Raw genomic sequence first — 25,664 nt, forward strand, 5'->3', positions numbered from 1 at the left:
CTACCACTGGAAATGAAATTGTTTCACAATTCATAAAATAACCAAACTAAGATAGGAAATTCTTACTCAATTTTTACTGCATCTCTTCTTACATAAGCATACAATAAAGCCATTTTAAGTTAAACTTACTTTTAATAAGAGTCTAAGTAAATACTGAAGAATTAGCTCAGAAAGCACTGACTACAGAGGAAAATCTGTTTTCGAAAAAATATAATAAGCTTTCTACAGTACTAAGTTACTTGGAAAAATGCCAGATGTGGCGCTGGTTTCACTTACACCAGTATAATTCAGAAATAATTCAGCTGAAGTTAATGAAACTATTCCTATGAAAAATCAAAGATCATAAAGTAGCAAAATTGTGGAGATTATGGCAACATATATCAATATTAATACTTATTTGCTTTATAATACATTGAACATTATTCAACTTTCAGTTCTTTAAATTTTAACTATGCATGTAGGATCTGGGATAAACATCTCCCAAATTCCTCCATGATCATCTGCTCAGCTAGACGGAGAGAGTAACCTCTTTTTTCTGCCTCTTCAGCTTGCACCAGGAGGCAAGCACACGTCGCTTTCACTTCTTCCAAAGACATGCGTAAAGCTGGTTGCCTAACAGGGCAAAAGATACCAATATGAAATATCTCAATTTTAAATATACAAAATAACTTAAAAGACAAACTGCAAAACCCAGTTAAGAGCTGGAACGCACAGAGCTGAATCCGAGTAGCTGCACTATTACTGTAAGATACAGCCTTGTAGGAATTTCACTGTTCTATACCGAATAGCTTCTGCTTCTAACAGATTGCTTTGAAGATTTTCTAATTTATCCCATGGAAGACTCTGTTCACACTGCATAATTAATTTAGGTAAATGCTGCCCAACAGGTGCAGACAGAGAAAGGTTATACAATAAGCCTCTTCCTCCATGTGCATGCAATAGTCAGATCCTGTCACAACTACAAGGAAATGTGTTTAAAAGGCATAGTCAGGGTCTAGGAAGTACTAAATGCAAATTTAGTCTACTGCTGCTAAAGGAAACAACACCAAGCCCCTCAAGGATTCCCTGAATGGCACCTTAGCAGCCTTGCTTTGAATAAATTCTTGAAACTACTGGTCATGAACATCGTAACTCATTCTACTATATTAATAAGGTAACTCAATCTACTGTGCAATTCAAGCAAAAGCATAACTTGGCACCATCTACCCCATCAATACACTACCAACAGCAGAAGTTATTAAAATATTTTTAAAGTACATCATCAGAAAGTATTTTAAAAATGGAATTAAGGTAAGAATTTCAAGGTAATGGTTGATAGAAAGAAGCAAAGAAAATAATGTATGCAAACTGAAAATTTTAGAGCCTGAAGTAAAGCTCCCTGAAATCAATTAAGACGTGGTTTAATTAATTTTAATTATTGACAGGTGTTTTTATTTATTAGGAAAATTATTATAAACCAATCAAAAATAGAGATTTGGCTACAACTATGTTAGAAAGCATAACAACATCAGGATAGTACGGCCACCTTAGAATATTTTACAATCCAAATTGCCAACACAAATAAAATTGACAGGAGGTGGACCAAAGTTAGGAGAAATGGGAAAGAAGCAGTCATATAAACATTAACTGAACCTCACAAACATAGTGATAACATAATTTTCTTTCTACTTCTTTGGTCAAGTGGTCAAGGTTTTATTAGAAATGAATGCTTGAACATAGCAAAAACGAACAGAGAAACTGAAGGAAAAACATAAAGTAGCTAAAGGGGGAAAAAGATTGAGAGAAGGAAATATGTTATCAATACAAAAATAACCTCTGTTTTGGAAGCAGAACTATTATACATAGCCCAGAACTCTGTAAGCTATACTCTTAAGAATAGTTATAGCCTCTCCTTTAGATATTTTTTTTATTTATAGAAACAAATGGCAAATGTTATGTGAAGTGATTCCTTGTATATAAGCCATCTTTCATTTTAATCACTATTTCTTAGATGATTATGATAATGGTTACATGAAAAATTAATCAAGTCAGACCAATGGATTATGCATTGCTATTTCCAAATATTCACCTGTCTGTCTTCAATTTTGGTAACATTTTGAATGTTGATGTTAAAAATGGGCTATTTCCTTCACTATTTCCAATCTCCATGTAGTTTAGCACATTCAGCTGGTTTTTTTCTTCTGCACTTTCTTCATAATTTTTGCAATCAATGCATTTGCAAATAGAGGAACACATAATTTTAGCCTGGCAAATACAGAATACTTTGAATGAAAAATGTATATATCTTAAATCAAACATATATTTGAGCAACCATTGGAGCTACACCACCAGGGACTTATTCTAGATGTGCTGGTATTGGATACTCCTGGAGTAAGACCAGCAGTATCAATACAGTAAGGAAGGAGGACAGGGCTTTTTCCCATGGATTGTCTGTGGAGATTTAAGTTCTGTAAATGGACAAATCACTTCTTTGAATTTGTGGATAACTTTGCAAGATAACAAAATACCATGAATGCAAAGAAACTATCCACATTAGCAGAAAACCATTCCTCATTTCTTCTGGGGCAAGGCATTAGCTGACAGCTCTTGATACTGAAAATTTTGGCTGATCAGCTTCAGTCCTTTAAAGACATGACAAGAAAGAGACTGTGCCTCCTATGTTCAAAAAGTTTTATGATGAAAAATACAAAGAAAGAAGATAAGTGATTATTTTTAACAAGTACTAGTTACAGAATATAATCAATGTTAAGGTAGAAACTGATGAGAGGAAAATTCACATGACTCACCTCAAAGCACTGACAATAATTCTTGAGGCATCCTGAACGCTTGCAATTACATCCTTTGTTATGGTGAGGTTTAATTTCTCCTGGTTTCCCTTTCCCAATCTTTGGTAAGAAAGCTTCAGGGTTTCTATCAAGACAGGCCTAAATGAAAAATTGCTAGATTATGAAAAATTCAAATAAATGTTTTTAAACATCTGAATGACTGTGAGCCAATGTTTAACAAAGAAGTTCTTACTTTCAACTCTCACTATCGGTGGTATGGAGCCCATGGATAAAGGAGTCTTCCGTGGCATGTTAAAGCAAGAATTCAAAGATTTCAGAACACTAAGCCAACTTGGCTGTACCACAGGAACCAATTTACATTGTTTTTGTGGAATAACCTAAACGACACATCTACTGTTCTCTCAGGGCTGGTTTTCTTTCACTGCTGATGCTACTTTCACCAGAAATAAACAGTTCTCAGTGAAGAAAGAACCCTTACATACTTAGTTACATACATTTCAGAACTTTTAAGCATACCTTGTTTTATTAATGGCCCAATACAAAGATCATTTACTGAAACCAGAAGTGGATTAAGGTTTTAATTAGATCCCAAGACCTTACAATGCCATGGACTACTAAAAGGCGGGTTAGAGAAGTTATAAGCTCTTTATACACAATATTTATGGATGGCACAGGTATGCTTTCATCAGTGACAAACATGACCTATTACGCTCAAGATGCCATCTGCAGTAGTGAAAGGAGAGCTTAGACACCAGTAACCCCATCAGCTGAACTACAGATGAGCATCTGATTTGAAAACTAGTTGTTGCATATTGACAGCTGAAACTGCTGTGGTAGTTGGATGTGGCAAACCTCTAACTCTAATTAGATCAATGTCTTGCACAATCCCAAAATTATGTGAATGATATAAAAAGAGTTCTGGAGAGTTGCATACGAGAAGTACAAAGCCATTAATATATCCTTAAAGCATCAGCAGTAGAATAAGACTTTTCATTATCACCTTAAAACTTACAATACATAACATACATATTAGATCAAATTATTGCCCAGATAATGCAGTTTGATATACACAGAAAAATTAGCCCACATATTATTCTTTATTCCACTAGTAAAATCAGTCTCCAAATATAGAAGCAACCTGCTTCTCACTACTGCAGGGATTAGTATCGCTGCCAGAAGAGGCAACTTTGCATTGCTGCTTGGGTCAACCAGAAAGACTAACACAGGCAACTGCAGAGGATCTGTCAATGAGAATAATAATTTGGATGGTAATACTTTGTTTTCCTGTAACTACCGTCTGACTTTGGAATATGATAAATTTCCCTTCAAGTGAAAAAAATTCCTGAAATTGAATTTGGGGTTGAATACTTCTTCCAAGGATAAAAATTATCATTCACCTAACACATCACTAGTTTTAATCCAAAGTATCAGAGGTTCTATAAAAGGAAGGAAAAAAACGCCTATTTTTTTTTTTTATGTAAGAATAATACAAAGGCAATATTTAGCTTTAATCAAGTTAAAAATAACAGTATTTCAAATACTGTAACTAGGTGAAAAAACAATATTGCTTTATTTTTCATACATTAAGCTTAATCCAGTATGTACTGAACGTTTTTCTTTTTTTTTTTACCTTAATTGCTTGAAATCGCTCACTTTCATGAAGTTGATTGTTGTAACAGTTACTGCAGTTGCAATTGTTGCAAAAATCACCATTGGCAAAGCAATCACAGTATCTATGATTAACATGTAAAATAACATAAGAAATGAAAACTGGTTTAAGTGTAACATTTAAAATTTAAATTCTATGTCTAGGCAGAATGTTTCTACTCATGAAAAGTAGTTCCTACTCATGAAAAATGTTCATTTTTTTGTAATTTAATCACATCCAAACCTAGGCAAATGGTTTCTCTCTCTCTTTTAATTTTATGTTTTGCACAATACATCCAGTCCATCAACAAATCAAACTTTATTTATCATGTATACATCTCTGTGCATATTATTTATGTACAAGAACAGCAGCAAGACAGAGAAATGATATTTCAGTATACAGCATTTACATTTTACATTGGGTTTTCCAGATATTCTCTGAACAATTCTTCTAGCTTCTCTTTTTATTTTTTATACTTTGGATTATATGCAATCATCTACACCTCTACATCAAATTCTGAGCTTGTGTGACACCAAGTTACATCAACTGTGGATCTTTCTAACTCAGTATCAGATGAGTAATTTTTGACGTATATATACTGTTCATTTTAAAGCACATATTTCTTGTAGGTTTGCCCTTTCATCTATACACTGTTATTAGCATTTATTAAATGTTGATAAACTATTACTTACAATTTAAGACACTGAGTTTTTGTGCAGTTACATGGTTTCTTAGACTTTGTAACCCCTGAACCAAAAGGTAAGCTACACAGGTTGAAAAAGGAAAAAAATTAGAAAAAAAAATACAAATACAACTACAATAAAAACTAATTATTCTATAGTTTTGAAAAAATAAATGCAGATTTTATTTTTTTACACCATTATTGTTGCTACTTTGTAAGTGTGGCCTCACAGAGTGCATGAGAAAAAGAGAATAAGCATAATCTTCCTCTGTCTACCGGCTGTCACTACTTGGGACGGGTCTGTCCTTGGTCATACAACCTGCTAATGGTTGTGGAATAGCAAAGCTCTCTCACCTTTCACACTGATGTTGCACCTGCCTCTTATTTAAAAATAATCTGCAATTAAATGTTATTAAAAGAATTCCATTACTGTTAGAAATACAGACTAAATACATGCTAATTAGATTTGGAAACATATCAATTAACTTAGAAAATAAAACGTTTCTCAAGCAAATAGACAGTACAATTGCACTGACCTAAGACAACCTGAAACTATGCCATATAGTCTTGACTGCCAGCAACTGGCATCATGACTACCAAGATATATACACAAAGCATTCATACAGAACTCCATTTTTTCACAAGAGAGAAGCAGCTAGGCAACATGAAAATGTCTAGGCTACACTGCCAGTTTAAAATTAAAAAGTCATCATGGATGTAAGATGTTTCATGCATCTTACCCCTCTGAGGTCATTTTCACTGGCCCATGCAGATGTGATTCTAGATGGAATGTGGCAGTGCCAGCTACTGGTTGTAAGGGTCCATTTTCAAACTGTTCAAGATAAAATGCTATTTATGTTAACTTTAAAAAAAATACTCTTGCAAGTTAACAGAGAAAAAGGAAAACAAAACACTTCAGGGATAATTTGATTGCCAAAGTTACTGACAACTCATGGAAGTAGAGAGTCATGAAAATGGAATGTATCTCCTCATGGAAACCATTCAGTATGTCAGGAATCCCATCTCTCCTAATGCAAAGATACAAAACCAGTTTTCTGTGCTGCAGCGTTGGTGCACTATTTTCAATTCACTGATAATTCTAGGTTCAGTTTCTTTTAAGTTGCAGTCAATTGAAACTGGGTAGTGACTTGACGATTTACATTATGTTCAGCTGCAATATGACAACTAATTGGTTGAAGACTACACAAAATCTGAAAATAGAATCAGGCCAAGAAAACACACTGCAGATCTATAAAGACTTAATGACTGCTAAATCCTAATCAAAATAAGAGAGTCAGAAGCCCTACTAGAAGAAAATATTCCCCTTCTGGTAAAAGTCAATGTGCTTTCCTCCACCCTAAAGAGTCTTAAAATGGTTCTCAGAAATGACATAATCTATATAATACCAAATTCAAGATTTCAACACGGGAACAAATTTATTTTCCCAATGGAAAACTGTATTCTTAATCCTGGTATTACTTCTAGAAAATGTTGAAATCATTAACCTTTATATGCAGAAAGTATACTGAGTGCAGAACTAATCTGTCCAAACTAGCTAAATGGTCTTTAGAAAATGCATACAATTATTAATTCTCAACACAGATTTAACCCTGCTTTAAGGAAAGGAAAAGAGTGTGTCTTGTACTTAACAACTTTAGAGGATAAAGCTTCTTTACCTCTTGTTCATTCAGAACAGGTTCACCTGGAATAGGCAAAAACTGTCCCGGTACAGATGTTACAGGGTTGTCCACATCTGAAAATAAGACATTTACCTGAAGATAGCAGAACTACTCACAGTGTATAAAGTTTCATTTATGCATAAATATTTTTTTAATTAAGCATACAGGCAAACTGGAATCTTCAACTACTTTGGTTAATAAAAAATTACCTGAGGCTGTCTGTCCTCTGTTAGCACCTTCTCCTACAATTTAGTTTTGAATACAAACTTAGTCTACAATAAATAGTGTCATTGAAGGACATAGAAGTTTTCTCTCCAGAAATGTTTTTCCCATTGCAAAAAAAATAAGAACAAAAACCTGACCACACGAAAATACCCCTGACAGAAGAACCCACCGCCAATCAGTCATCTAGGAATTTGAGTGTAGGATGTTTTTATTCTATGACATCAAGTACACTAAAATTCAAATGCCATAGACTTAAAATATTTTGATAAAATAAGTAAAATGTCAGAAACAATTAAATATATTTATTCTGAGCTCTTATTTTACAAATTTCCAGAGTTCCAAGAGAGAATCTGGAACAGAAAAAAAAAATTAATGAAAAAAATTACTAAAAACCCATGGAGAAGACTTTAGCTGTATGAGTAAGCCTTTTGTAAGTCCTAGTGAAGAACTGCACATAAATACATGACCATTGTAGCCCATGCAGAAACAAGCAAACATCAGTCATAGGAAGATTACAAATAAAGAAAAAAAAAAAAAAGAAAAGGAAGACAGCTTAATTCAAAAGTTGAGGAGCTCAGTCCATAGAAGTTTGTAGATATAAATATAATTAGATATAATTTCTAGAACTAATTCTTCTCCTTGTTTTGAAGGTATCGCAGAAGAAAGCTCAGGCAAATAAAAACTAAAAAACATATGCCAGTGCACTCCTCCTCAGTTTATTGCCCCCTAAAACTTCTGTAAATGAATGAGTTTGAATTTTATAAAGGAACATGACCTTTAACTTGAATGTGGCTGGTTAACTCTATTGATGGTTTCTGAAAAAAAGAATTAAACAGGCTCCATGCCTGGAGCACCTGGTGAGACATATTCTCACTCAGCACCTATTGATATCTAGAGCAATATCCATGCTTGTATGGTTAATATTAAAAGGCTTTGTTTTCACATGCCTATCAAAATACAGCACTATAATGAAATTCTAATTTATTAATATAAATATATTTATATTCAATGATACATCATATAATTTATATATACACAAATATATATTATTTATAAATTATAATTTTAACATTATAATAATGAAATAAGCCATGTTAATAATGTTTTAGAGGAAGCTATATTTAGATATATTTAAATTAAAACTAAACTACACTCAAATACTTTGTTGAAGCTCAGATGAAAATGTGTTACTCCATCTAAACAGCATTACATTTAAGATCTCAGAAACCACTTTATTTAAAAACTGATGGCATTTCCAGCTCACATAATTATATAAACTTTAGTGAGACATTCTGAATCCCAAGGCTAAAGTATACTCCTAACACTGCTGCTCACCATTTCTAGAGAAATGGTGACACTTGGTGGCAAGCTAGGGTAAAGGCAAATGAATGCAGGCGCTCATATTAAATGTGCTTTATATGGCAAGTAATCTGTATATTAAAAACTTTCCATACATTCAACGTATCCATCATTCTTATTACACTGAAGCACCTAGCAATTTTTCATTTATAAAATAAAATGAAATAATAACTGGTGATAGCTACATTAGCTTTGGCTTATCTCCCACTGTTGCTGCTTAAGAACATAAACACAGGCAGTTGCACATTAACATGACATATGACATATTATCTGACAGGCTAAAGATAATTTTTACTTTCATTGTACCTGATTGAAGATAATTATGTTGGTCATGATACTCGGGAATTAGATGGACTGGTTTTAGCTCTTGTGTGCCACAACTGTTTATACAGAGTATTTGAGTACCTCCTTCCAGCTGGCAGATAACCTGGAATGAATAATTAATAATTAGCTTTCATCTAAGAAACTGTAATTCTAAGCATATAGATATAAAGGTTTCCATAAGAGTAGCTCCTGTCTTACAAAGGTTCATAGTCACACACTGAAATCTCTTCAACAATTGGATCATTATGTGTCAGATGTCTGCTTTTTGACCCTTGATTTTAATTTATCTTTGGAAGCAGCTGTTGAGATCTAACACTATAGCTCCTCGACCTAAGCAATATGGATTCACAGTTCTCTAAATTGCTCCATGGGGCTTTGCAGGGCATATTCTAGGTATTCACTAGTGTGCTGGCTTCAGATTCAGCTCCCTAACCAGAACATGCCATTGTAATTGTTGCTGTTACATTTCATTTATTTAGCTGTGATTTTAAATCAAGACTTTTCCTTCAGATGAAGTAATCTTTTCATTGCTTTTTTTTCCCAGCTTTTAAATAGAAAATAATATCTTTTTAATATATATATATAAAGTAGCACTGTAACTAGATAAAATTTAGACTCTGAGTCCAGGGAAGGGACTGCCTTATTATTCTTGATGCAGCATTTATTGCATGGGACTTCTTGATGCCAGCGTGGTACAAATAAGTTAATTTTCTCTAGCATATAATTTTGCTATCAATTGCAGGATATAATTACCACAGGATTGGGATCATTTCTGTGTGAACCTCTGGATTCCTCCGGTACACTGTGCAATGTTAATAACTTGCAGCCAGACTTGTCAACATTTGAACTCTGAAGAATTGCTCTGTCTTGGTGATTTTCGATAATATTACTAACTGCCTCTCTTACCTCAGCCTGAAATATAAAGTTTTAAATCTTAGCAGGCATGCTTTAAAATCTATTTTAAATTCCAAGCAAATAAAATAAATTTTAAAAAATTATCTGTATAAATCATGAGGTTTAGAGCAAGGATTGTATTCAAATGTAATACTGACGATAGTTAATTTACTTGTCAATATCAGAATGACTTCTGCTTATATTTCAAGTAAGAATACTCCTGAAGTGTAACAATGAACAGTAACGTACTTCACAGTAACAATGGTGACCAGTCTCTGCACCATCAAGAAGCATCAACTGATTTCTGAAGTGCCTTGGAGAAGTTAGGCAATAGTCACAGCAAATTATGCAAAACAAGCATTAATCTTGAATTATATAACTTGGCTGGGGATCACTGGGATTTAGTCTAAGCAAGGAGGAGTCATCTGAGACTGGACTGCAAATTCAGTTATACCTATAAATCAGATTGTTCCAAAATGAACTTTTGCTACAGTGATCAACTACTGTGTGTCACAGCATTCCATCATAGATGCGGTGCCACTTGCTTTTGTTGAAAATCAATCTATCCCCTATTTTGCTGATCCATTAACTTATTACAGTGTCACCTTCACAGAAGTCACACTCCAGATGAAGCCTTACACCTTTCAATACACAATTTAAAACACCAAATAGAAAACCTTGAAAAACCTGGCTACAAAATTCCAGTATTTTTCAGAAATCTTCCTTTCATGAGATACCTAAATTTCTATAGTTTGTCTTGCACATATCTAGGAAAATACATTTGAAAAATTCAGAATCATTAGGTTGCAAAGAACATCTCTCCATTGGCAGGGAGTACTAATGTTAAAGCCTTATTTTCATCCTCAGCTCTGTTTCTTTGTGTACACTGCACGCTCAATAAAGGCTCAAATCAGCTGCCCAAAGGTATTTGGCAGAGTCCCACTAGGCAATATGTGTTCAGGTGGCCTTAGGAGGAGCCCCCTCCCTAACTGGCCTGAACTGGAATCAGAATGTAGAAGTGGCAGGCAGGAGCCAACTAGATTTGAGCCATCAGGAACAGAAACAGGCAAAAAATCCAGATGCTATTCTTCCTTCCTCCACAATGCAGCAGTGTAGGAAATCTACGGAGCAACGTTTTTCTTTCCCTCTCTTTTGTGAACAGTTCAGATAGGAAAGTGTTTGAAAGAACCTTTTACCCTCCGGTGCTTAGAATATATCAACATTTTAGACATTCAACATGTGAACAGATTCTTCCAATAATAAAAAAATCTTGCATGCATACTTACTATGTCATTGTAGATAGAAGCACTAGTCTGAGGTAAGCCACAGATATCACTGGAAGATTCTAGTACATAAAACAAAGCATGTTTTGTTTACAAAAGGATCAGTGATTTATATACCTTTATGATATATAATTATAATATTATACTTTATAATACCAAGAACTCCTTTACAGCATCAATAAAAGATATTTTGATGTCACTACAGCATTACATTTTTGTGACAGAAATATTTAATATTCTTTTGTAACAGACTTCCAGGGGAAAAAAGCGACTTCGGTCTGGGTCTTTCCAATGTCTTTAAAAGGATTATTGTGCCCATTTGGTAAAATTCATTTAGCTTCAGGATAAACTATCTTGTAAGATCAAACCTAGCAGTCAGTTTAAGCCTGAGTAGGATCGTGAATAGGTTATGGGCAGAACACACCAAACAATTCCTCACAAGCAGTCATCAACAGCATCAGTGCAAACCACCTAACTTCCTTAACCGGTGGTCAAATTTCAAAGTGAGATAAAAACATCGTTCAACTCAAGCGCTGCAAGGAATATCTTCTTCCCAGTCCCTTCTCTGGTACGAGAGGAAGTGAAAATCCAAAGACTGAAGTATGTGGTTGAAGCAACATAAACATATATGAACAAAGGGTGGTCCATTCTCCTTTCAAATGTTCTTAGTTATTTAACATTATCAGAAAAGGCTCATACGGCAATTTGCTAAATCCAGAAATTAAATTAGCTATTTAAATCCTTCCCTAAGCTAGTATGAGGAAGGAAAAAAAAAACAGCCCTCAATCACTTGGGGCATTAAATCACTTACCATTTAAGCAACTGATCAAATTTTGTAACTGTATAGTACTGTTTTGGATTCCTTTAAATTGATCATAACAAATACATTTATTCTCACCTGCAAGTGGAGGTATGAATGATCTGAACACCTGAAGAAAAGAATGTTTTATTTATAACTATTTTATGCATTAAACAATTCACTTTTAAAAAGCCAAATGATTAGACAAAAAACTGATTTAAAGTGAACTTGAAATTTGGAAGTTATTTACATTTTCATGACGTAATTAAGCACATAAATGCCGTGGCCTATTCAGCATTAGAGGATACTGTTATACACCTTGAATATTCTTTCTGCTTTTTCTGCTCAACATACGGTTATGGTTCAGATCTAACGCATTTACAACTATAATAGCATCTTACTTACTACCTACATTTGTATTTTCAAACCCAAACCAATGAGCAGAAAATGGAAGAGCGACAGAAACCAACTATTTTCTAGTTTCAAATTAGAATTGAGATTGTTCGAACTAGACAATTTGCTCTATACCCGTGCGTGCTTCCTTTTTGTATAGACAGAAGTTTAAAAGGATAAGCAAGCAGTGTAGAAAAGACAAATGAGCTCTCTTTATTTCAATAAAATTATTTATAACCTGACTAGAATTTTCTTCTTCTTGGTTTTGTTTTCTTAATCTGGGGTTTTTTTGTTTTTGTTTGTTTGTTTGTTTTTTAAATCTGTGAACAGCATTGTTTATCAAAATATTTACATGGAAAAAAATGTCAACTGGTATGCTCAATAATTTCAAGAGAGCTCAATGCTTCAATTTCAACTTAAAATTTGGAGATTTCTTCATATGATATTCTACAACCATAAAGAAAGATGCAAGGACATATAAGTATTCTATATATGAATAGTCTGCATTAAGCAGATGGATTTGGTCCTGGGAGCACCAAAAGAAGTTTTATGCTTCATACCTTTCTAGATAGTAATTGATCCAATTATGTAACTTCAAACTACACAGAAAAACTGCCCAAAGTGGTAAGCAATAGGGAACGACTCTCTCTTACAAAACTACTTTTCCCATGGAGATTAAACAATACAGGCTATGGCTTACTGCTGCGAATAAACTACTTTTTCCACTCATTCAGACTATAAATTTTAAGATGACAAGTGTGTTCTGTAACCTGTGGAACTAAAGAAAAAAAGTTAATATCCTATTTGTATTTTGTACAATTATGAAATAGTTGCTAATAAAGACAGTAATATATAAAACCAAAGTGGGTATATTTGTGACATGGTAAGATTTTTTTAATGAACAAAGTAACTATCCAGGCATTTAAAAATATGGTTTATAACATCGACAAAAAAGATCAGCAGTCAGAACCATATGTTCATACTGCATACATTTCTGGCTATATAAACCAAATTTATTTCTATGTTTACTATTAAGATTGTTGTAGTATAAAATTTCTGACATGACTTTAAACATTATGTGGATAAGTTTTAATGTGGCAATTCCCCACATTTAAGTCACAAATGAGCATGAATATTTAAAAATTCCTATTTCACTTAATCTTACTGGTAACATTCTGACATTTTGTTCAACGGTTCCTTCTGGAGAGAAAATGTTGGAAGTTGGAACACTGCAATTTTTATGCTGCATCGCTACGGAAGAAAGAAAGTGGAGACCATTTGAAGGCACATAGGGTGGATGCATATGTTCAGCTTCTTCTGGAAGATTTAATTCATTGTATTTTTCAGGGTCTTCATCATCACAGATGTTGCTTCCATGTGGCTGCACTTCAACTTTTACTATTGTATTTTGATTTTCAATGGTAAGTGGATACTGGAAGTGATCTAACAAAGTCTCTCCCACATTTACAGTGCATAAATGATTGTCTTGACTAGAGAGCAATCCTTCTTCAAAGGCATTATTAATGACTTCAGTTTCCAGACTAAAGTTTTCAGGAGTAATAGGACTATTCTGACTAAATATTTCAGTTACAAGTCCACTGTCTAATACTGGTCTTATATCAAGCAATATCTGATTCTCCATAGTCATGGACAGACTGCCAAGCGGTTCATATCTATTTTTTTCATTGAAGATAATTAGATTTTCTATTTCAGTATTCTTCTGAATAGTTTTTCTATCTAGAAGTGAAGGAAACAGTCATAAGCGAAAACCATGCATATATAACACTGAAGATTAACCCAAATAATATGTAACTATGAAACTTTATAAACATAACGGTGGAAGAAGTTGTCAGGGTTCTTAACCTAGCTTTAGGAAAATACAGGCCACCATGCCAACACAAACAAGCTGCTTTTTACCATAAGAACACATTCTTTGTAACTTTTGAACACGTTAAGAGGATTCAGAATTAAATCTGAATTCTGCTATTTGGCTTTAGTAGTCAAAATAAAACAATAATCAAATTTGACATGGAACACTTAAGATAGCTATAGTTGCACTGTTTTAAATTTGTGTAAGTAGCACGTTGAGACCAAAACTTGTCTGTTACTCTCTGTGTCACTATTGCCAGTTACAGATAATGCAAGCCAAGGCACCTCTACCCGGAGTACCACAAGTCACTGCTAAAAAGGCCAAATCCACCTGCATCTGTCATCACTGCTCCTTCTGGATTTAGATTAAGGCAATACCGGGAGGGCCAAGCTACCCGTGTCCCCCTGACTGGGCTGAGATACGGCAGGCCTCTGAAGGCTCACGTCTCTCAGACCCGCATCAACCACCGCCGGCTCTGGGACACCAGCCCTCCCCAGAAGCTCTGGTTGCCTTCTCCCCCCGCCCCACGCCGGTTTCCAGGGCAGAAGGGAGAGGGGCAGACCCCACCTCCGACACCGGGTCCTCGGCAGAGGGCAAGGCTCTGTCCCTTCCCCCGCCCTTCAGTGAGGGGACGGCTGAGGAGCGCGCGCCGGGCCGTTAGCGGCCAGAGCGCCCCCCCCACCCCTCGCGGGCAGCAGCGAGCGCACGCACCCTTAGGCCGGGCGTCTGGGGTGATGGGTTTTTGTTCCCTTGGAAATTACCTCGCATGACAAGGAGTCAAAGATTAACCAGGACCCAGGTAGCCACTAAGAGGTTATTTATTATAACCCGGGTAGAAGAGCACTGCCACAGCTCTGTGTCCTGTTCCAAGAGACTTCTCAAAGGGCCACGGAGATGACTAAAGGCCTGGAGCAGCTCTCCGTGAGAGAGCAGGGACCATTCAGCCAGGAGATACAAAGCAGAAGTGCAAAGAAGACAGAGCCAGACTCTTTTCCACAGTGCCCAGTGACAGGTCGAAAGGCAACAGGCACAAGCTGAAACACTCCTGATGTTCGGAGGGGAGACTCCAAACACTTTTTCACGGTATGGGTGACTAAGCACTGGCAGAGATTGCCCAGGTGACCTCCAGAGGTCCCTTCTAATCTCAACCATTCTGTGAAATAGCTGGCTTCCAGATTTGCTCTTAGGGCCCTTCCTACAACTCGCTTGGTACATCTTGGAATTGACACCCTGGTGCCACAAAGATTGCAGAGTTTAGAAAACAGTCCAAACTTACCAGGTCACTTCCTATGCTTCTTTGAAAGCAGAAACTGAACCTGAACTTTTAATTGTATTTATTAATGTCTCAATCTGTAGGAAATTTTGTGTGTTAAATAACCCCCACAGCAACTATAAAAACATCCCCAAAAGTTTCAAGCTATGGTGCCATACAATTAATCCAAGAAGAAACTGGAATCAATTTTTCCATATGCTTTTGGTTACAAATCTTCATCCTACTGGCCCTAGGTTTGCCCAAACTAGTTCTCCACTGCCTTTGGGCATTCACATTCTGTGGATTATTCACTGTGAAGATCAAACCAGGGCAGACAGACTGTTTCACAGGAACATTTCAGCAGTTATTTGCATCTCATGAAAAAAACTCATCAAGACAGACCTAGATTGGTTTTTCTTTCTTCTGAAGCTGAAAAATTGTTCATTAACACATTCCCTATTAACTAGCAAGACGTGTAAGTCACTGCTAAAATAAACTGCTACTATCGTTCTTAACTGGATTTAATAACAACAAATTCACAAGTCCAGAAACAGCAGCAAGGGAGCTAGGAAGAAGAAACAGAAGATATTAAACATTGTACTAAGTGGTGGGTGGTAATTGTGAAATTTTATTTTTTAAAGTCACAGAAGATGGTAGAAAATCGAGACAAAGTGTTGGATGTAAATAACCAACCATAGATGTAGAGTAATTGAACAACATTAAAAAAACTAGCTTAAATTAATATATTTTATATGAGAAAACAATTGGTACAAAGGCTGAATTAGAACTACGATTTTCAAGGTCAGGCACACACTTCCTTAGTCCCTCAAAAAAAACCCAACCCTAAAAGGAATATTTAGTTTGGAACGGTGTCAATCCTCAACAATGGTAGCCTCTAAATGCACTTAATGCTGTCTCAATTTCTGGGATGAAATAAGAAATTTTGGAACCACACAGTGTCAAGGTATTCCACCAATTCCACATTGCTGTTTATTAAACAGGTCAATTTATTATCATCCAACCTGATTTTTACTACCTACTCAACCCTAACTTTGAGCTCTTAAATCACTAATTGAGAATAAGTGATTCAAGATTTTAGTAGCAAATTGATTGTTTTCCTGGAACATGAACATTTTACTATTATAAGTACACTGTACTAGAAAGTTCATTCAAATCTAGGTAATTTCAGTTACATTCCTATGGCTTCTGAGCAAAAAGCAAGCAGCTTTACTGCATGTACACAATATTAAACACCGAGATTTAAATTAATTATTTATTAATAACCTACATTCACTGTGGATTTCTAAGATTTACATCCAAAAAGCATATTTTATTTACATGCTGTTGACATTTTAAAGAAAATGAAATAAAATCTTATCTGTTTAGGAATTATGACATATCCCAAATTAAAAGACACATTTAACACCATAAAATGTTTAAAACATTGACAATAAAAAACCCCAGCTTTCTGTGCCAATTATACTTACTCTCCAAGAATGCAAAATTGCATTGATAACTGCACTAACTACAATTAGACTTGAAACATCTAAAACCTGAGTGTCAAATCTAAACTTTTTTTTTTAAAGAAAATCCTACAAGCTAATATACCCTAATGTTAATTTAAGCACAGATTTGTCAGTGGACAATAAAAAAAAAAAACCAACCACAAAAACAGTGCATTATTTCTGCAGCTCCAAAAGAATCGATCACTATAAAATTGTTGCAGTAGTTTGATAAATGCCAGGCCTCCCAGCTGCAATAAGGCTTATTTCAAAGTGTCCTTTCCCACACCCTGAACCTAATCCAATAATGAGTGTCTTTGGCCAATTCTTGTGATGGTTCCTACATTTATGTAAGTGTGCATTTGCTTAAGTATGCATCTGAGATCTTGGAGGTTTCCCACCTCAAACATACATATGCAGGTGTTTTAATATAGCTAGAGTAGAAAAAAAAACCCAAAACAAAACATGAAGAGGCATAGAAAGTTAGCAATACTGGCCAGAAAACATTCGAAGTCTAATGAGAAGTTTTGTATCAACACCCAAAGGCCCTTTAAAAAAAATCAGCATAGCTCTGAAGCAGCATTCACTATATTACTAAACACCATGTACCTTACATTTAAAAAATATAAAATAATAAATTGTTGCGCTGACAGGTACACTTTACTGCATTGCAGGATGTAAACCGTGACCACACCTGTAGAGCCTGGGGAACGGAGCGTTGCACACAAAGTTACCCCATTTTGTAGTAGCCATTTTATTTTGCACTTGGAAACATTATGCTCTATTTCGAGTGCAATAGCTTTCCCCTTCCTCCTTGTAACCTTCTGAAACTGCGCTTGACCAAAAGCGTCTCCCAGGAGGGATTTGAGAAGGCCAGGATTTTCCCATTCTGCAGTTATTTTCCACAGCTTTAACAGACTGACCTTCTCATGCAGATGTTTGTAGTAGTCGGTCCTTCCAGGCTGAAAGCAGGCAAACTGCAACTGATCAGCCTTTACAAAGCAGCCTTGCTTCACAGACTATCCAACAGGTTGCATTTAACTGAATTCACGTTCCCCGGGACCCAGAAACTCTTATCTCAAATGACCACCAATACTATTCACCAAAATAAACACATGAGTATTTGTAGGTTTGAAACAAAGTTAGTGCTGCATTTCATCGGGACTGATCTTCGCCATTTAAGATGGGAGCATTTCATTAGAGCTTTAAACCTAACTGCACGTGGCAACATACTCAGGTCTACTTAGGCCACATGAGCCTAACTTACAGTTTGAAAACTAGATCTGTATTACTAATACTTCACCGCTTTCACCACTAAGACAATGTAAAAACAACTCCCAGCATAAGCTTTTTTTTCCTGGGTTTAGAATCTTCCTTTTCTAAGGCACTCGCATGAACAAGCACACAGGTCCATTTATTTATACAGAAATAAAATCAATGATGTGGCAAACGTGCTTGTAAGAAGAAAAATGTGACACATTTCACTACCTGATGTAGCCCTACCCAGTGGTTTTTTTCCAAAAAACAAAAAAAATTCTACAACTTGGTATGTTACAGTGGGTTATATGAGGGGTGGTTTTTTTTGGTATGTTTTGAAATTACCTTTGAAAAAAAAAAACCACTAACGAAAAAACCAATGAAGGTAAACAGCCACAAGTTTTGTCATTCATTGACATAAAGCAGCAAATACATTGAAGAACATTCTGCTATTAATACATAGCAAATCAAACTTTTTCTAGTATTTGAGTTTAAGACGGTGTGTTTTATCCCTTTGATTCTGGAATACAAGTAGACTAATTTTAAGTAGAAAAAGAGCAAGTGTATACAAATTAAGAGAAAACTGCAGGAGTTAGAATATACATGACTTCATGCAATGATACTACACTTCATCTGTAGAAACATAAAAGATTTCAAAAGTCATACTTTGTGGAAATAAACTCTTCCAAACTACTGAAAAAAAAATAATAATGAAACATTCAATACACTGCTAAGGTTTTCATAGTGATCAAGATGATGTTGACTCAGTTTCTTCGCCAACTACTGTTTGCAAACCTTGCTCTCATTCATTGTTCAGAAGAGTTCTCATCCCAACAACAGGAGATTCCTTGGCACCAATAAGGCAAATCACTTGGTACAGTTTTTACTATGGTTAAATAAACCCATGATGTCAACCATTGCTTTTTGGATGTTTCTTCCAAAACGATGAGAATCCTTCAAAAACAAACATGGAAAGAGAAGAAAAACAAAAACTTGTGCTGTCAATCAACAGTTATCTTTTAGTCAAAAGAAGGAACCTATTAACATTTTGTAATTTTGGAGCTTACAGAATTAAAGCATGCATTTTACCATAAAATGGGGAATTCAAACCACAAAAATTTTAATGCCATACAAATTAATCCAGGTTTATGCTATTACTGACCATTGAGTTTTTCATTATGCATTTACTTTCCTACACACAGAACTAAGATCATTTCACTTTGAAATCAGATTCATCTATAGCATTCTGCCACTTTAAAATAGGTGAGGTTTGGTACTTTTTTTTTTTTAATGAGATCTTGGAAAAGCTAATTTTCAGAAAACAAAAGAACATTCAGCAAGTGCATTACTAATGACTTAGAAGTACTCAAAAAGCAGAAAAGCATTTCATATCTGAGTTCCTATCAGAATAATGAATCTTTTGCCATTGAAAAATTACAGAAAGTATTGAAAATGAAAATCACAATTCTAAGTGTAAATAAACAGAACAAGTTCATAGTTTGTCCTAAACATCAGATGAGTGGTACACGGTAGAAATTTAGATTAAAAATATAAATTATTAGCTCCATTACAGGACCTACTACAAATACCCTACTAATAACAAGAAATGCTGCCTTTTCTGTACGGACATTTGACTTGACTAATAAGTAAAAAAATACAGGGAAATTTAAAGTACAAGTTAACAGGCATCTGAAGAACAAGTTGAACTATGAAAAAGCAGTTTTATTTCCTAATCTTTAATGATTAACCAAAGGCACCAAGATCTCTCGGACAAGTTAAGGTCAAGAGAGGAAAACTAGTTCAGCTATGTAATCCTGAACAAATTGAGCATGCTTATTAAGTCATAAAAATCTAAAGGGAAAGGATGAATTGAAGCTCACTCAAAGCAGGCATACACAACAGCAAGATACTGAATTGATGACATCTACTACATTCTAATAACCGGTGTTATTTTAAAAAGGTTTTGATTAATTATGTTTCTTAAACACAGATTACAACTTATGGGCCAGCTTCATTCAGTATTATTTAAACTAAGAAGATTTAAATAATAGGGAGCATACATTTTGCCCTGTCTTCACAACTGCAGTCAGAGACAAATCAAAGCAAAACTGTAACAAAAAATGGGAGATGCCCCTCTTACTGCTTATGGGACCGGTATGAGTCATTTTAAGAGAGTTCCAGGGAACTACACAAGTGTAAAGATGACCTTGGGCCACATGCTTTCTTTATGCTTGAAAGAATAAATGAAATAAGAGTATGGCTTCCTTGGTTCAAAAAGCAATTCAATTTATAGAAATGGAGACAAAAAAAACACCAAATCAAAACCAAAAAAGCATATGTTGAGAAAGAAAAAACACATTATAACTGTACATTGCAAGTTCTACTACACTTTTTAGACAATGGGTAGATCAGTGTTATATGCAGATATCAGAGAAGATTTATTAAGCCATAGGAAAGGACAAACTCTTACCGTCTCAGAACAAGATATTTTGCTGGAGACATGGAAATGGATGGCATTTTCACCCAAGATAATATAAGAAACACCATAACCATCATCAGCCACCTAGGGGAAGAAAAAAAGAGGAAAAATAAGTTCTAAACTTTTTATTTTTCCTTCCATTCCTAAATTATCTTATATATAATTACTGTGCAGTTCTTAAAATCAGTTGCAATTTCTCCTCAAGGAAAAATTAAGGTTCCACATTTAATACATCATTTCTGAAGATTCCACTTAAGAAAACAGTTCTGATTTCATCTGTAGTGCATGGAATTAATATTTTCTGAATATATGTCTGTAATATTTCCCAGCTTTTGTATTTTGAAATAGAATACTTGTTCAAAGACCATCTCCTGTGAAGATCTGGCCTTAAGCAGCTATACAGCTTCAGTTGAAAGTGCTTGAGCAGAAAGGAATAAAATAGTTCAACTGTATACCTAAACATCCTATTTCATGGGATCACTGCAGATCTAAACAAACTTAGTATATAAATATGAAGTATACAAGACTTGTATTATGAAAGCTTGTCCAAAGGCAGTCATCCAACTCTACAGCAAATTCTGAACACCTGCATCATGAACAGAGCTCTGGTCTGATTTCAACATTACCAGCATTAACTGTCCCAAGTTTCAGTCTGATGTTATATTTAAGGCAGTCTGTGTTCACTAGGCATATCTTGCTGCCACCCTCCTTCCTCTCTTTCCCAACTCAAAGGATCCCAACTCTTTGCTGCCTGCTGCTAAGCAGCCTGATAGCCTTCTCTCCATTCATGCTTAAAAACCTCAAACAAAACCAACAAATAACACATACACACAGAATGTGTGTATGTACTGAATCTCTGGGCTACTTCAGCAAACTAAAGCACAGCTTTTCTGAAGATCCAAGAAATTATGAAGGGAAATGTAAGGAAGGTTATTTGGAAAGGCAGACAACTGAAGGAAGGAAATAAAGGCCTGAAAAAATAGTAATGGAGCAGGTAATGTAGCATTAGCGAAAAGGGAAAAAAGCGTTAGAAATTCCTGCATCAAAAGCCGTATTGCAAAATCACCCCTTTTTTTGGGATTCTAAATACTGACTTTATAATCTGCCGGAGCAAGCCAGTTTCTCACGAATGAGCAGCGCTGCAATAGCTATAGGCTTCCTTGATACTGCAATTTAAACTCATTCCAACTTCAAGAACTACTGAAAGGTGTATGAGAAACATGAATAAATAAATTTAAAAAAAATAAAAAACCCACACAAAAAACAACTTCCAGCTTGACAAACCAGCCAAAATTATACTTGTCATCAAAATTCCTGTGTGGCAAAGAGCAGTCCTGTGATCCCTCTCATTGTTATTCCAATAGAAATGTTTTTTCAAAATAGATTAATCTAGTCCATAGCTCCATAAAGTCTGCTTAAAAGATCTTGTTAACTACGATATCATCATCGATGTCCAAATCCCGGTAAAAGACTACAGCAAGTCAGAAGCTTATAAAATCTCTAAAAATACACTAGTTTCTTGAAAGTCTACAGAAGCTGTAGAACGCAGTTTCGTTCTTGACTTAGCCAGTATTCACACTTAGACAGGCAAGCAGAACAATGTGAGTAGCTTACTTTGGAGGAAAGCATCTTTTAATTAATCAGGAAATATAAAGAACAAGTCAAGTATAATGACTTTTACAAATCCCAACCTTAAAATCTACTTTAAGTAATAAGGCATTTGTCACTATAATAATAGCCTGATGCACAGAAGCTCTAAGCACAGCCAATGTGATAAAAGCCCCCACTTTATCAGATCTCTCTGCATTGGAGCCCTGTACCACATTTGATAACTGTGTATTTCCTTAAGAATAATCCATTCTTGCATTGGGATATGAGAAAAAGGCGATGCAGATTTTTCTGAGCACATCTACATCATGGAAAAGCATTAAACACAAGCATTTAAAAGCACGCGTTGCACCTTTGATGTGCAATATTAAGGCATTACAGATCTGAAAATTTTCAATTGGCATATTCAAAATAAAACTGGTTTCAAAAGGCTACTTTTATTTAGCAAACATACTGGTCCAAATCCTCCACCACAGGATAACATCTCAGGGTTCTTCTTCAGGTCAACATATTGCTGCGGTGTCTGACTCGTTGACAGCCTCCAAGGCTCTGACAAAACCTTTTTTAGATATGAAAGAGATGCAAACAGGTATAAAATACTATGTAAGAACATGCAACTTTCTCAAAAACTAGTCAAGTTAGAAAGCACTCAATAAAGCAATAATAAGGATAACTTCAGTTCCCATTTTGATTGAATGAACAATTATGAAGGTTAAAAGAAACAGATGAACATGGCCTGATGTGCAAACCATTAACATACAAGATAATGATGTCAATTCCTCAAAGAGAAAGTAAGTTCTTTCAATAGAAATGCTACAGTCTGTAAATTATGCATAAGAGCTGATGTTAACAACAAGATAATAAATGGCCTTATTGAAATGGTTGGACTCAATCTCAAAAGTCCCTTCCAACCATGAAGAAGATTCTGTGAAATCCTGGTAAGATACTACACCAAGTTAGAAGCTTGTAAAATATCTAACAATACACATGAATCTTGAAAGTCTGCAGAAGCTGTAAAAAGTTGTTTTATTCTTGACCTAGCCACTGCTCACATTTAGGAGGGCAAGCAGACAAATGTGAATAGCTTAATTTGGAGGCAAGCCTGAACACATTTTTTATTAATCAGAAAACATGAATAAGTGCAATGTAATTAGTTTTATAAAACCCAAATTTAAAATTCAGTTTAAGCAATAAAGCATTTGTCAGAGTTATAGTGACATTAAAATTGTGTGTTAAAAAAAATAATCACAATACGCAGCTCCTTTAACTCACAGTAACTTCAGAGAAAGTGATTTTGTCACAGTTCCAAAAGAACATTCCTGAGAGAAAACACACAGCCTCTCTTGTGCTGCTTTGAAAATACATAAAAACCCCAAGCAGCCAATACGTTTTCTTTGTAATACTGACTAGATCTCTCTTGCAATCCTTAGTAATCTGTATTATAGGACAAAGTACACAGAAAGCATTACTATAGGTCTACTAGTAAGCGTATACATAAAGGAAAATGAAACTAACTTGTAATCTACCAGCAGATGTTAAGCAATGCTAGCTAAACTCTTTACCTTTTTTTCTTAGGAAAACCACAGTTCTGCAAACATGTAAGCAGATACCACAAAACACTAAGTAAACAAAGGATTATTTACTGTAGTTAGTAGTTATCAATAAGAGTCACTTACTTCCTTAAGGAAAGGAGAATCTACAGCAAGGTACTTGGACACGACGTAAAGGCAAAACAGATGGCGGTCAATGCCAGCACCAGTCATGGCGAGACGATACAAGTGCTGATGTTTGGCAGCAGCAACCCGAAAGAACTTAAGCTTATTTTCATTCTAACAATGAAAAAAAATAAAACAGATGAAGACAAATCATTGAAGTAAACTGGGTAGAGGATGAAGGTGCAGAAAATAAGTTACAGCAATGGCTCTCAAGCCTAGAGGACTTGAGGGTCAAGTACAAGACAATGCATGCAACTAACACCAAATACCAGTATACCCTCTGTCTTTTCAACCTCATGTATACAATTTCAGGTATCAGCAAGTATCAAATATTACCTGCTGTAAATGGTGCATAATGAAAACAAATTGTATTTTAAGTGTGACCTAACCCCAGAATCAAACATAATCACAATTCAAGTTTACTACATTGTATATTTAGTTTCTAGAGAAACTGGTCTTAAAAAGCTACAGAGTTAGTGTCAATGGCAATGTGAATGTGTGTCAACAGTGTGCCCTCGCACACAAAAGGGCCAACCACGTTCTGGAGTTCATCAAGCACAGCATTGCTAGCCTGTGAAGGGAGCCGAATGTCCCACTCTACACTGCACTGGAGCGAGCCCACCTCAAGTACTGTGTGCAGTTTTGGGTGCCTCAATATAAGGAGGACATTGGAGTGTGTCCAGAGGAGAGCAACCAAGACAGTGAAAGGTCCTGAGGACAAGACTTAAGAGGAGCAGCTGAGGTCGAGGACATTGGAGTGTGTCCAGAGGAGAGCAACCAAGACAGTGAAAGGTCCTGAGGGCAAGACTTAAGAGGAGCAGCTGAGGTCACTGGGCTTGTTCAGCTTAGAGAAGGCTGACCTCATCACAGTCTGCAACTTTCTCAAGAGGAGCAGCAGAGGTGGAGGTGCTGATCTCTCTCTGGTGATCAGTGACAGGACACAAGGAAAAGGAACAAAGCTGTGTCAGGGGAAGTTCAGATTGGGCATTAGGAAAAAGTTCCTCACTAAGAGGATGGTCAGTCATTTGAATAGGCACCCCAGGGAAGTGGACAGGGCAAGAAGCCTGTAAGATTTCAAGGATTGTCTGGATGATGCTCTTAGTCATACAGTTTAGGTAGTCCTGCAGGGAGTTGAACCCAATGATCATTATGGATCCCTTCCAACTTCAGATATTCAAGGATTCTACAAACACTGTATGAATGTTGCAAGGGCTGAAGTGTGTGTTCAGAACACTTAAATGGCTATTCTGTTAAAATTATGTAGTGTGGAATGCAACACAGTATACAGCAACCTGTCACTTTTTATGTCCTCAAGCCAGGACACTTCATATCTTTAGCATCACTCTATTTTACAGCGCTTATTTGGGACATAGTGAGCAGCCTATTTGCCTCCAACAAGAGAAACTAATAAATCACTTGTAGTCATGCTAAGCATGCCTACCATTAGCATTCAGAAGTAAAGATCTGTGGATAGTCAATAGAGGGTACAAATGCTCAGGAAAAATTCTAAGGGAAAACCCAGAAAAAAGTAGAAGCAGGCATTAAAGGCAAGCAACTCTTTTAAAAATAATATATAAATGCATATAATATAATCTTCATAACACACAAAAACTGCATTATGAAGGCAGGATTCCTCTGCTCTATGGCTGTTCATTCCAGATGAAGGACAGTAATGAATCAACAGGTCTGAAAAAGCATCATGTTTGTAGTAACCATATAAAAAAAGAAAATCACCCACAAAAAGTGGGCAGAATGAATTCTGCTATATATGTGATCTTTCCATGTATGGGTCTGCCTTATTCCTTTAAAAAAAATGCAGATGTTAACTGCATAGAGGTAACAGCAGTTATTTCTGACATTAGGACTACGTCAAAATTACTTTCTATACACAGGGTAGTTGTGCAGTGGC

General features: G+C 35.5%; 2 protein-coding genes across 4 annotated transcripts in view; both read right to left on the reverse strand.

Annotated features, from left to right (window-relative positions):
- Positions 1–449: 449 nt before the first annotated feature.
- Positions 450–13,757, reverse strand: MTL5 (metallothionein-like 5, testis-specific (tesmin)). Its single transcript, XM_014957485.1, has 11 exons — positions 13,238–13,757; positions 11,692–11,809; positions 10,884–10,942; positions 8,686–8,806; positions 6,793–6,869; positions 5,857–5,948; positions 5,127–5,198; positions 4,417–4,519; positions 2,787–2,924; positions 2,069–2,244; positions 450–612 (listed from the first exon to the last, which is right to left on the reverse strand). The coding sequence occupies exons 1-11, from the start codon at positions 13,718–13,720 to the stop codon at positions 450–452; spliced, it is 1,602 nt and encodes a 533-aa protein (XP_014812971.1). The 5' UTR covers positions 13,721–13,757.
- Positions 13,758–15,802: 2,045 nt separating this feature from the next.
- CPT1A (carnitine palmitoyltransferase 1A (liver)) overlaps positions 15,803–25,664 on the reverse strand; it is a 42,346-nt gene continuing 32,484 nt past the window's right edge. For all 3 annotated transcript variants that reach the window (XM_014957603.1, XM_014957604.1, XM_014957605.1), the window contains 4 exons: positions 23,717–23,869; positions 22,495–22,599; positions 20,424–20,516; positions 15,803–18,907 (listed from right to left, as the gene is read on the reverse strand). In XM_014957603.1, the coding sequence (XP_014813089.1) occupies positions 18,821–18,907; positions 20,424–20,516; positions 22,495–22,599; positions 23,717–23,869 (438 nt within the window). In that variant the 3' untranslated portion in view covers positions 15,803–18,820. The remainder of the gene's footprint in view (positions 18,908–20,423; positions 20,517–22,494; positions 22,600–23,716; positions 23,870–25,664) is intronic.

Source organism: Calidris pugnax, unplaced genomic scaffold (genome assembly GCF_001431845.1).
Source record: "Calidris pugnax isolate Ruff unplaced genomic scaffold, ASM143184v1 scaffold211, whole genome shotgun sequence".
Lineage (NCBI taxonomy): Eukaryota > Metazoa > Chordata > Aves > Charadriiformes > Scolopacidae > Calidris > Calidris pugnax.

Excerpts from the sequence above, each read along its gene's own strand:
- MTL5 (XM_014957485.1), bottom strand. The coding sequence starts at position 13,720 with ATGACTATGGAGAATCAGATATTGCTTGATATAAGACCAGTATTAGAC. Across the intron at positions 5,949-6,792 it reads CTGTTCTGAATGAACAAGAG|TTTGAAAATGGACCCTTACA; the intron begins GTAAAGAAGCTT and ends TATCTTGAACAG. Across the intron at positions 4,520-5,126 it reads AAAACTCAGTGTCTTAAATT|ATACTGTGATTGCTTTGCCA; the intron begins GTAAGTAATAGT and ends TGTTAATCATAG.